This window comes from Schizophyllum commune (assembly GCF_000143185.2).
Source record: "Schizophyllum commune H4-8 unplaced genomic scaffold SCHCOscaffold_4, whole genome shotgun sequence".
Classification (NCBI taxonomy): Eukaryota; Fungi; Basidiomycota; class Agaricomycetes; order Agaricales; family Schizophyllaceae; genus Schizophyllum; species Schizophyllum commune.
This window is the reverse complement of record NW_026089541.1, coordinates 1,730,358-1,743,108: the sequence shown is the minus strand read 5'-3', so window position 1 is coordinate 1,743,108 and position 12,751 is coordinate 1,730,358. Positions and strand designations below refer to the sequence as shown.

At 56.6% G+C, this 12,751-nt stretch overlaps 1 protein-coding gene across 1 annotated transcript; it reads left to right on the top strand.

The window, feature by feature from the left end:
• Positions 1-4,033: 4,033 nt before the first annotated feature.
• Positions 4,034-6,964, top strand: SCHCODRAFT_02495012 (uncharacterized protein; the record flags this gene model as incomplete). Its single annotated transcript, XM_003033279.2, has 4 exons — positions 4,034-6,314; positions 6,366-6,464; positions 6,519-6,779; positions 6,828-6,964. 4 exons carry the CDS (start codon positions 4,034-4,036, stop codon positions 6,962-6,964), a joined length of 2,778 nt encoding a protein of 925 aa, XP_003033325.1.
• Between the last annotated feature and the right edge of the window lie 5,787 nt (positions 6,965-12,751).

The window sequence follows — 12,751 nt, the reverse complement described above, 5'->3', positions numbered from 1 at the left end:
AAAGCGTCTGTATAGCATTTTATTGGACTAAAGTCATTGTGTAAAGTAAGTTGTGGTTTTGTGTAGTAAAACTTGTCGCTGTAATTCTGTACAGTGAGATATGTAACGTGAAAGGTGCATAATCAAGAGCATTTTTGTCGGAGGTTGCAGCATTTTGGTAGATGGCAGTGTAAAATACAGTTACCATACAGTGAGTTGCATTGATGGTATAGTATTTTAACTTTATACAAAAGTATCTCTGTGTAGTAAGGAGCATTTGACACATTACTGAATTCATAGCAGTATACGACATATCACTTGATGCGGATGAAGGTAAGCAAGATAGTCTATAGCTGTTACTCAAAGGAGCATTTTGGTGGGAGCACCTGTCTGAATGAAGCTAAGGCGCGGAACTGGCCATGCTGACCAAGCACAATGTGTTTGGTCTGTCCTCGAACACTGGGCCCTAGGCGCTTGATTGGTCCTGCTGACCTTTGGTTGGGAGCGGGCAGATCAAAGGGCAGACCAACCCAAGGACCAACGTCAACAGTGGCTTACATCATGTGTGGGCTGGACAGTTTCCCACGGTTCAACTCGTGACTGTTCAGCCTGTGACCATGGGAGCTGAAACTCATTTGGACAAGAACAATCGTTTTCCATCGCTGGCAAGTTTTGTTGTTGTAGTCGTCGGTCGCCATGGGTCCAGCATAATCAGTGTGTATTCTGGTTGTCCTGTATGGTGGTACGAGGACAAATGGATGAAGTGAAATCTACAAAACGCGGTATATAAAGCGTCGGTCACGTGCGTGTGCGGCGCTCGCCGAAAACCCGGATTCCACAAGTTTGTCAGTGGGCGGCGGCCTCAGCATGTAGCATGGGACTGTGGTGGACTCTGACTGACCATCCCATGTAGGCAGGATCCTAAGAGCAGCTGGGTGGGCTGAGGTAGCCCGCCCAAGCTGTAAGTCAAATGAGCCCTCGCCTGCGGAAGGCCTGCGGCAAGGGCGGTCAGGGACTGAGGCGGGCAGCACTTGGCGGTGTGGATGCTCGGTTTGGAGGTCAACTTGGTGATGCCTGAGATTACAATCCCGGAGCCAAGGTCACAGCGATGGTTCGAGTCCCGGCTCGAAGGGGAACTCTGTGACATCTTATTCTGCTGAATTTGGTGGGTTAGGAATGAAATGAAATGAAATGAAATGAAATGGATAAACCACCGTTTTATGCGCTGCGACGCTTCAGAAACGCGACCACTTTTCGGATTCCTGTGTTTGTACACCGGTCGAGTCGGTCCGACCGTCTTTTCGACGGGCTTTCAGTGACGCTTGGCCGGATGGATTTCGTCCAGAAAAATCATGCAGCTACGGAACACCTCAATCTATCGTAATATGCAGTTTGGTGGGAGCACGGGCTGTGATCGTTGCGCTAGGCGTCCGTCAAGTTTTGGGATGCATGCCGAGCAATGTTTGGTCAATGCCGACGATGTCGGCATTACGGCATTTCGGCAAGAACTTGTCATGAACTTCACGTACACATTCTGTTGTTGGCGCTGTAGCACTTCTGTGTCGTCGTTTTTCGTCTGGTGTTGGGGTCATTACGTCTATAACTACCTGTTACTGTCTGTCTGTGTACTTTGTGACTCGCGAGAAAGGCTCTGAGCATTACTTTTCATCTTACATGCTGACACCTTGCAATCTTGTCATGTTCGGCATCTCGGCAACTTCGTCAGCAGCATTGCCTGTCGTTTCCGTCTGCTCGTCTTCGTTCCAATCGACGATTGCGCGCTCGTCGTTCGCCGCCTCCTGCCTTTTTCCTTGGGGCTTGCTGACATGGCTTTCGACGTATGTCGTTGGCGATGCTTTCAGTGACCTTGCTCTGCTCCGGACTTGTCTGTGCGGTCAACATGTCGCCATCGATCGCGGCCCACCCTCGCAGCCCGGGGCACTGGCGTGTTTGTGCGCTGTAGCCCTCGTGTGTAAACATGATCGTAGGACATTCGGAGCGACCTGACCCCTGCAAATGTATGGTCCTGTGTATACGAGACAGACACTGCGTGTGCAGCAGGGGTCCATATCGGAGGTGCGTGCATCGCACCGTCAGCCGCTGTACGTTGCTGACGCAACGATTGCAGCAGAGCGTGGTTGACGTCCATAGGCATGGAATCTGTTCGGTGCGTGTACGTGCCATCTACTGTGTCGCAAGAACTGACGTGCGTTATTCAGCCTGTCGACACCGCTGCGGGTGTTTGCCTCTGCAGCGTGATTCGTTTGTACCAGCTCCTCAAGCTACACCTTATCCTGTTCCCCAATGGCTCACATGTATAGCAGTAGCAGCGTGACACGTGGAAGGCGTCGACACGTATGCGCGCGTACTGTCCGCTTGCGCGCGTATCCGCATGGGGCGCTTGACTGTCTTTGGCCTTCCTGTGTCGGAGGTGCGTTATCCTAGATGCTGATACCGTGTGTAGGTTTGGGTGTGATACGCGCAAAGCGTCTTGGCGACGAAACAGCTGTGATGCTGTGTCCTTTTGGTCCGTCAACGTTGCCGTTGTAGGCGAATTTCTGTCGGTGAGTCATTTGTCAGGTTCTTTTGGATGTTTTCGGGTGCTAAGCGTACGGTTCAGGGCACTGTAGTGGGCTGGGTTATATAGTACGTCCTTCGAATGGTGCTCTGTCAAGGTCTAGCCGGTTAGGTCTGGTCGTCTTCACGATCGTCTTCACGATACGTCGGCGCGCGTCGTACGTCGACCGGCCGTCGGGAGGGTCTGTAGGGTGGGTTGAGACGACAATGGGCCGAGGGGTGGTAAGCACGGGGTGTATGCAATGGTGTCGGGATGACGGGATGAGCATGCTCGTCTTTGGCTGCTGCGCAAAAGGTGACCCGTCTTCCTTGTCGTCTTGAATTGCCGCCGCTGATCATTTCTTTCTTTCAGGGCGCCTCTGTACACGTTCTTATGGATATGGCATGGGTAGCGCTGGTGTATTTTAATTGACTTTCCCAGTCGTTTGATAACCGGCCCGTCGTGGTTAGCGTGATACTGGCAGGTTGAGAGTTGCGTCCCTCGCGGTGCGCCTTCCTTAATCGTGTATTCTATTTTTCTGTTTGCGAGGTGTTTCTCGTTCGCGCATCCCGTACTGGTGCGTGAGCGAGGGATGGCCGCGTCGCCTATACCACGATCTTCGAGGTCGTTGCGTATGCTGCCGGTTATACGGTCATTGGGGTCGGTTTTAATGGATGGCGGTCGACTCGCTTGAGGCCTGCTTTGGCCCGGAGGGCTTGACTCCTTGGGTAGTATCATGGCCTGCAATCGATCGCACTCCAGTACGTAGTGATTCCATAATAATCGATTTAGCTTGTTCTTGGGTGCGGTAATGTCCATCCCTCTGGCAGCCTTGACTATTGGGGGCCTGATTTCTGGTGCATCTAAGCGTGGTGATGTGGCCGGTCTCAGTGCGCTACGCAGTGTCTTAGTTGGTTGGGGTTGATATATATGTGCATGCTATAGGTCTGCTCACTTTCTATACACAGCGGTTGGGGGGAGGTGTGCACATATGTATCATGAAGGGCAACGATGGTATTGGCCATCGTCAGGGCTCGTTGCCTTGGTTCGGCCTAAACCGAATGCGGATTGGCCGTTTAGGGTCTGACCCGATTCGGGTATATCGTTTTGGGATTTTCTCATTAAGGAATATCTTCTTTAGGATGTGACCGGTTACGGTCATTCCACATTTAGGTTTTTCTGATGTGTATATATTACGTGGCAGTGTTGCATCTACGAGTAATTGTGGGATGTAGCTGTCGTAGTACAAGTTTCTATCTATTGTAATTGCTCAGTTGAGCTCGAAAGCAGCTCGAAAGGGTGGCACCGGTGCTGCATTGTTTTGCGCCTGCACGTGACTAGTGTCACAGGACACGTATTCCCTCGTTGCGTGATGACATCGCGCGACCGCTGCTGTATACTCCCTTTCGTGTGGGTACGTTCAGTTGTAACTGAGACTGCAGTGCAATGTTAGTGACCAGACTTGGAGATGACTTGTTCGTGCTGACAGTCGCCTAGATGTCGATCGACTCGTCCTCTCGTCAGCCTTCGCACGTGCTGTATCGCTGGGGGTCATTTTTCGTGTCGCGACCTCAATCTTTTGCGGCCATAGATCCCTCGCAAGCCCGCCATCCTAACGCGTGTCTTGCACTTTCCGACTTTGCGCAACCTATGAGGCTCACAGCGGAATATCCTTACGCGCCGCTCACTCCGCGTACTCTGGACGACATGGATGATCCGATACTCATGCCGTTGTCGCTTCTCTCCTTAACCGCGGTTGGACCGCACGGACGCATGCACCTGGCGGAAGACATTATCGTGCAGTGGATCGACTTAGAGTTTCGCCTCATCGCAATCCGTGATGTACTTCTGCGCGATGTGGATCAAGGTGTTCTCCCGCTTGGGTATCGTTCGTGCGCTGTCCCTACGTCGTACGGGTACAGGAAGCTGTACTCGACACGCAAGTCAGTATGGAGGCGAGCAGCACAGTCGAGGGACGCCTTCGCTGTTCTGATAGCAGAATGTCATTTTCTTGCGCTGATGAATCGGAAGCTCTTGGATCCGTCTGGGCGGGTGCATGTGTCTTCTCTGGACGTATTGCTAACGTCTGTCGGTACATTCCTCCATGACGTCTGGCTTACGACATTCGTCAACCTCTTCGACAAACCAGTGGCCGGGTTCGTCGCGTCAGTCGCAGATGTCGAGGCTTCCTTCTGGCTGGCGCGTCTTCCGAAGGCAACACCCGTATATATCTGTTGGGGAGACTCAAAGGAGGCCGCTGCGAGTGTCAAGCGCGCGGAGAGAAGTCCATTTCTTGCGGCGTTGACTCGACCCAGTCTGCAAGACATCGCTCGTTGTGAGGATGCGTCTGCAGCACGTGACCGCGTTGCTCCGGGCCCTCCTCGCTGCCAGAGCAACTCCGAAACATACGACTCGTTCATGCGACGTAGGCGGAACTGGTACACTGCAAGCGCCGCAGTCGTTCTGCCCGCGCACGGGCATGTAGGCGTTGTTCAAGCGTTCGAGTGGATCAAAGACAGCAGGGGTCTCATGCGCCGCGAACCTGTTCCTCCGCCCTTTTTCCACAAGGCGATGGCTCATTACCTGGAAGGCGAAAAGATCTACGACGCGTCGCGTTCGGAATGGGACTTGTGCTGGGCCGAGTACCAGAAGGACGTGCCTCTCTTCAATCAAAGTCCTGACGACGAGGTCACAGGAGAGACGGGCTTGAAGGATGCTATGTTGCCGGATGCTCAGGTCCTCCACGCAGCCGACGAGCGGGAGGCTAGTAAGGCGATATGCTTGCAGAACGCTTTGGAGAGGCTATCTGATAACATGGCTGTCGCTTTCGGTGCACGCTATGGCTACTTCACCGATGGGTCCTCTGTGGTCATAGACGATGACCGACGACCGACGAGGAAGACTATAGCATGGCTTATGGGGGAGGGATTACAGTGTATGAGAACGCTTTGCTGTCTAGTACCGGAGGACGTGAGCCTTCTGCGTGCTGGGTTCCGCGTCTTGCTGTGTGCGGCCGATGGAGACGAAATTCCGACATTTGCGCCATCCGTCATCGACATCTTTCACGACTCAGCGTGGTCGGTGTGGATCCGTGACTCATCAGAGGCGTTTCGTGTCTGTGTGGCTCGCGACGAAACATCTGTGCCGGTGTACGTCTTCAAGTTTGCGAGTAATCCGTCCGCCACGCATTGGATCGCCACGTACGACGCCGCGGTTGCGCTGATGCTTCAACGCATTGGATCGTCCTGCACCGACTCGAAAGCGCTGTTTCGATTGGCAACAGAGCTGGGATGCTCCATGCTTGTTCTTCATGGAGCTGCAGACTCGAAGGATGGCGATGCTTCTAATGGTAAGGAGACCAAGCATCCTGCTTATATGACGGGGTCGCGGACGGGGGAACGTGCAGTTCTGGGCGCAAGCACGCGTGACGGGCTGGCCGTTGACGATATACGTGTTGTGGCTGGCAGCTCCTCGTCTAGTCGCTCTCCCTCGACATCTGGCCTCAGATTTGACAGAGGTTCGGAGACAATCGACAACGACTATTACGCGGCCTGCAGTGCGGAGTCGAAGGCAGATGCAACTGGCTTATCACAAGTTCGTGCTCCGCGGGATGGCGCTTGTGAAGCTGTCGAGCTCACTGCGGGCTCGTCTTCAGCTGTGTCGAAGTCACAGGCGGCAACCCTCTCTTCTGCTTCGCCTCTCCCAGTCCCTCCAAGCAGCGACTATCGAGCTTCTCCCGGCGTTGTTGATGCTGAGAGTAGAGGCGAAGCAGGAACAGGTAGGTTCTTTGTACGTTCTGAAAGCAAAGCATCTGACCGTATCTTCGTAGCTGATACTCCTGTCGCTGCTGTGAGCGCGTCTAGCGAAGCAGGGGCCCCTATGAAGCGTCAAGCGGCAGGGGCTTCTTCGAATGCGCCTTTTAGCACCGGTTCGCGTCCCGGTCTAGGTTGGCGTCCGTGGAACTATCGAGTAGACCACATAGACGTGGCAGAGTACCTCCGTCAGCGACGGTTGCACTTCACTTTGCAACGCGCTGCAGCTATGTATAGGCGAGGTGGTATATTGGGTCGCATCGCTCGCGATCTGTTTTTCGCACAGGACTTCCTCTCAGTCGAGTACGCGCCGGCGTCTTCTGGGAAACCACTCATCGTCTGCACCTTTGCGGACGGTACTACGACTGCAGACGAGGATATCACCACCGAGGACGAAGACATTTTGATCGGCACTTATTTCGTCGCGAATAGTAGGCATGGTCTTGAAGTCTACTTCTTACGCTGACGTCGTTTCGTAGACCCAGTAGACCGGTTTAACACGAAGAAGGTCACGTTCTGGCCTACGGAGTTAATGTTCAATACCAAAGGTCCTTATTGTGGCGTGTGGACACGTGATGCAGAGGAGTGGTACCTGCAGCGGAGAGACGCTTTGTGATGGGATCGTACGCTCACGAAAGACGCGAAGTACAGTCTAGCTAGACGATCCACACAACCAAACACCAACAACCACGATAGCAATGAACACGCTAGACTGGAGGCGCTACGAGAGCGGGCGAGTCCGAGTATTTATATTACTTGGGGATAGATTGTGTTGTTTATGCCAGTTCCAGACGAGCTGGACTGAAGCGAGAAGTCGAGTGGGGCAATCGGACGTCTCGGCGTTCTGACGAGCGCTTTCGGGTTTGATTGAAGTTCACAAGGCGGTTTAATGCGCTCGGAAGTTCAGGCTTTTATGATGTGTAAAGTGCGGGTTAACGCGGTTGTGTTTATTTGGTGTGGTGTGTAGGTACTAGGGCTTCTCTGCGCGGGGCGGGAAAAGTCCCCGAATCGTATGTAGGTCTCGGTATATAACTTGAACGCGTCGTCTCGGCCGTCCAGACCGCGCGGTAACACACAATGCCTATCTCTGAGTCAAAATCCAACTATAACGCCTATCCGCGCGTTCTCCTGTCCGAATAATCGCGCAATGACTGCGGTTCCTGGCGGTAGAGCGGTTGACTGGTCGGGTATCCTCCTGCGCCGCGATGCCGGGCGCGATTCCACACTTGTTGATGTTTACCAAGGCAAGGCCGGCCTGGTTTCCACCCGTTCCCTTGTGCGCGACGCGGCTCAGAGGCCTGCGCGGCGGGGAGCGTACAGCCTAGACTGTCGATACGCGGGGAGTGAAGCCCTTGCCGGGGCGGACAGCGCTTGGCGGCGCCGACGCTCGGTTCGGAGTTCAACTCGGCGATGTCCGAGATCACGAGCTCGGACCCGAAGTTCCGGTCTCGGACCCGAAGTCACGTGTAGTCACGTTGATGGTTCGAGTTCCGCTTGCGCGGTGCTCTGCGTGTCTCCGCATGACGGCGAGCAGCAGGAAGGCTTGTCCGAGCCCCAACAATAATCTAGATTCTCTTGACACAGCAGGGCAAGAGGACTGAAGGCTTGAAGCGCGTATAGCGCGGCTACTTGATTAAGTAGGGCCCGCCAAAGGACTCGCAGGATGTCATCGACGACGCGCAGACTCGTGATCAGGCGCCGAAGAGCTCGCTGCTATCCTTGGTCAGTCATTGCAGACGGATAATGCTGCGGACTAGTTGTATTGAAGGTTAGGAAGCGTGGCGCTCCTGGTTTTCTATGTCATAAAATACCCCCGACGCGCCCGTTGTACAGTCGCGACGTCGGTGCAGTATATACGGATCCGCCCATACAATCTAGACCAAGTCGACTATATATCGCTTGTTTATGTATGTTTTTCCGCGTTTTTCAGCCGCAGGGCGTATCATCTCCCCCACACCAATAATCTGGACCGTCCTCGGTCAGTTAAGGTGGATGGGTGACTCGGTGTTGTTACTGGGTCGTCGGGCGACTCGCAGTCGACTGCTGCCGCAGTCTCTTGGTAGGTAGTTGTCGGAGGGCGGCAGGGCGCTAATTAAGCTTTTGGCTCACGCCGCATGTTCCGGACATGCATGGTCGTTTAAAAGCCGGCCGTGCGCATCTCCCACGGTTTTCCAACTTGTCCTGAACCACGAAGGTACGTCGCTGGTACGCGCGTCCCGACGTGCCGGCCATACTGACGACGATCTAGAGATGACCGCCGGCAACGAAGGCCCACACTCGACGGTGCGCAAGGAGCATCAGGCTTTCGCCCGAAAGCTCCACCAGATCGAGAAGGACGCGCGCATGCTGCTCAAGGGCCAGGAGCCCACGGTGGCGAACTTGGTGCGGGGGATCCAGCGCGATAAGACGCGCGCGACGATCCTCAAGAAGAAGCTGGTAAGCCCCGTCGTGCGGATCGTTTCCGGCGCTAGCTAACGCTCGTTTGTAGATCGCCTTGTCCGACGCCATCGCGCAAGCGCGCAAATTGAGAGAGACTGGCCCCTGGGCGCCGACCGCGGTGATCCAAGGGGCGATGTTCTTTTTGTTCGACTGCCTTAAAGCGTCGGACCCGAAGTCGAAGTGGTACGCGCTACAGGAAATCGCGCGCCCTCGGTAGGTCTCGGGCATGTTTGAGTGAAGCCTACTGACACTTTCACAATCTAGGCATGTGATCAACATCGTGGGGCTTGATATTCCGACGCATGAAGCGTCGCTATGCCGCGCTGACCGCGACCGGGTTCCGCGACAGGCGAACGAGGACTTGGTAAGTCCTCGTTGTTTTTATGGGTTACCAGCGTACTAACTACTCGCAGGACGTGCTGCTCTTGCAGCAACCGCAGCTGCCCGCCGACTATGTCGCGGTCGAGGCAGAGCGGTGCGGTCTCGGCAAAGTCAAGCTGAGTGGGTGCGCGCCCGCGACGCCAGCCCAGCGGAGCTATCCGGGGCAGAAGGCGCACCAGCACGACAAGAACAAGGGCGCGACGAAGCGCAAGCGCGCCGCTAAGGTGCGTTCTCGTTTTATTTGATTATTTTTCAGGTTGTACAGCTAACACTTCCACAGAGGAAGGTCGCCACTGATTCCGACGACGACGAAGTCGAGGCCGAAGAGCCGGAGCCCGCGCGCAAGCGCACGCGTTCCCAGACGAAGGCCGCCGCCTCCACCTCAAAGGGCAAGGGGAGGGCTAAGGCGGGCCCGAGCTCGGCGCGCGGTCGGCGCGGCAAGAAGGTCGCTACGCCCTCGGACGTCGAAGAGGAGGAGGAGGAGGAGCGCTCTCAGCCCGAGTCCGAGGAGCGCGATGTCGTACCGCCCGTGCGTTTCCGCGTGGACTGGGACCGTCGTCCGCGCGATGCGGACGGCGAGCTCTTGCCTTACGTCGAGACGGAGGACGAGGCTAGCGAGCGGCGCCATCGTGAGTTCATCGCGAAGGGGCCGGCGCCCATCTACGGGCTGAACGGTGACCTGCTCGGTCTCACCTCGCCGCCTTCCGAGGACGACGCGCAGATGCTCGAGGAGCAGGCCGAGGAACAGGAGCGCCTCGCCGACGAGGAGGAGCAGATGCTCCGCATCAAGGAGGAGATCCGCGCCCACAACGAGCAGCGCATGCTCGCGGGGTTGGGCGACGACGACGCGCCTGAGTGGCCGACGGCGGGCAGCTCGGGGCTCCAGCCTGGCTGGACCCACCTCCCGGACGCCGAGGATGAAGAGGACGGCAATGCGGGACACCCGGGCGCCGAGGAGGAGGAAGAGGAGCTTGAGGACGACGACGTCGAGCCCCCTGCTCTTCCTTCTCCCAAGCCCGCAGCGCCTTCGCGCTTCCCGACGCCGGAGTGGATGAGGGAGGGACCCTCGGGCGACCGTCCAGCGGAGTTGCTCTGAGCGCTCGGCCGAGGTAAGTCCCGTTTTCAGCTCTTTCTGTCGTTTGTATGTCCTTGCTGACTCGAGTTGTTCCATCATCTTTCTTCAGGTGAAAGGTGCGGTATCTAGCTCTGGATTGGCGGGGACAATGCGCGCGACACGCGCTTAGATAGGTGGTTTCTTGGGACTCTGTACAGTAGATTTTTCTTGTATTTTCTTGTGTAAGGTCTCCCATTAAATGTACTTCTTGTTTCTTGGGCGATTTAGGGTGATGCCAAGTGACATGAGAAGTGATAATTTGTGCTGTGCGACCACCTTAGAGGTCGGACAATTGAACGCTGCTCGGCGGCGTGCTCGCGTGGGTTGCACGTGACCGTCGGCCACTGCCGGTTGTGGTTCGACTTAGCGAGTCGTGCTTGCTCGCGATAGCGGCGCAAAAATCTCCGTCGTGGAACGAGCTGGATCGGCAGCCTATCTCCCCCACACCAAAAATGTCGGCGACCTCGCCGGTGTGGAGTTCAGGAGCAGGTAGAAATTTATGAAATTGCGGCAGAGGGCGCGGATATCGCGTCCCTGACCGGCCGAGCGGTCGTGATATAAGATCGGAGCGCGCTGGACGGATGAGTCCAACCCACTACAACGATTCGTTCCTTCATCTCCCTCAATGGCCAACAAATACCAGCGCGATCTCTTCGATCAGTTTCTTGCGCTTCTGCCTTCAGCTTCGGCGGTGCTCAAGACCGCGCTCCGCGAGGTCGCCCACTGCGACCTTCCCGCTGCCAGGAAGATCGTCAAGTATCTCAAGACGCACGTGGAGGAGCTGCGCGCGCTCGACGCCAAGGTCGTCGAGCATTATGAGGGCAACAAGGAGAAGTTGGTTGCCGCGCTCGATGGGGTCATGGTGCGTGTTCGGATCGTCGCTGATCGCCTCCCATCTCACACTGAGCGTTGCAGGTCATCATGGACTTCAAGCAGGTCCATGACAAGCGGCCGATCATGGCCCACTGCCTGACCGTCTGCTACACGGCGACGGACAGTCTGGCACCCGGGGAGTCTGCGGACGACTTCTACCGCGGCCTGTCGGCCACGAAGCGATCTCTGCAGGAGATCGTCTCGAAGGTGCGTCGTCGGACGTTATTTTTCGTCTAACTAGACTGATTTATTGTTTTTCCCAGCTTAAGGCCGAGGAGACTGCCTCCAAGGACGCCGACGACGTCGTCATGCACGACGCCGACGCTCCCGCCGTGGCGGAGTCGTCGAAGGGCAAGGGGAAGGCCCGCCGCAACCGCAAGGGCGCGGCGCCCGGTCCCTCCGCTCCCGACGCTTCTGAGCCACCGGCCCCCATCACGGACAGTCTTGCTGTCGCGGCGGAGTCTGGATCTTTGAAGCGCTCCGGATCACCTACGGAGGGCGACCGTCCTGCTAAGGTGCGTCCATCTCTGTCGCTTTTTCATTGTGTGGGGCTAACCCAAGTTCCATCTCAGATGTACGTCTGGGACGCCTCGGCGTCCGGCTTCTCTCAGTACGGCACCCAAGGCCTTATGGTCGAGGGCATGTACGGAGCGAACCCGATTGCCACGGCGCTTGGTGAAGGTGCAAGTGCGATCTTCGATCGCGCGAACACCCTCGGACGCCAGTCGTACGGGGACGGTGAGTTCGATCTAGGCGTGGTCGTCCATAGCCTGGCGCAGGTCACGGCGGTCCTGAACGCGTCCGCCTTGAACCTTGGCGCGCTGTGCGCTGCACACACCGCGATGGACGGCACGCGCCGCACTCTTTCGAAGGTGTACCGCCGCGCAACGGCGCGCGAGGTCTTCAGCAAGTTCGACGCGGTACGTGGTCTGAATCGATGTGTTTATAATGGTACTCATTCGAGCTTATAGTCGGACGACGAAGGCGTGCCGGGCTCGCGTCGCACGAGCCGTTCTACAGGCTCGGAGACGGTGCAGAAGGTCGACGATGAGGCGCGCGCGAAGCGCGATGCTTCTCCGGCGACCGCTGCACGCGCCGAGGCGGCGTTGACGAACGCTCTGGCCGCTGACTCGGAGGCCGAGCTGGACGACGCCATTTCCGAGGCTGGCAAGGCCAAGGCTCCTCAGGCCACCGAGGGGGCCAGCAACGCTGCCGAGGCGATGGAGGTCGACAACGTCGCCCCCAAGAAGAAGGAGGCGTCGCGCTCGTCCAGCCGCGCTGCGAAGAAGTCCGGCAAGCCCACCACGCGCTCGAGCGCGAAGGAGACGGAGGAGGAGACCCCCGCCATCGCTACACTGCCCGCTGCGTAGGCGGCATGGTCTGGATCGTTGACTTGCACGTATACCCAGCCACTCGTTACGTCCGACGTTCGTTTTCCACCCGCTCTGACCCTTACACCGCCTGGTGTGGGCTGAGCTGAGCGTAGTTTATTTATTTTCAGTAGTCTCGCGTTCGGGACGCGGCACCACACTCGTTTACTATCAGATAGCCGTGTACTTAGGACTGTGTAGTCGAGGCATACCCATTCAACGAATT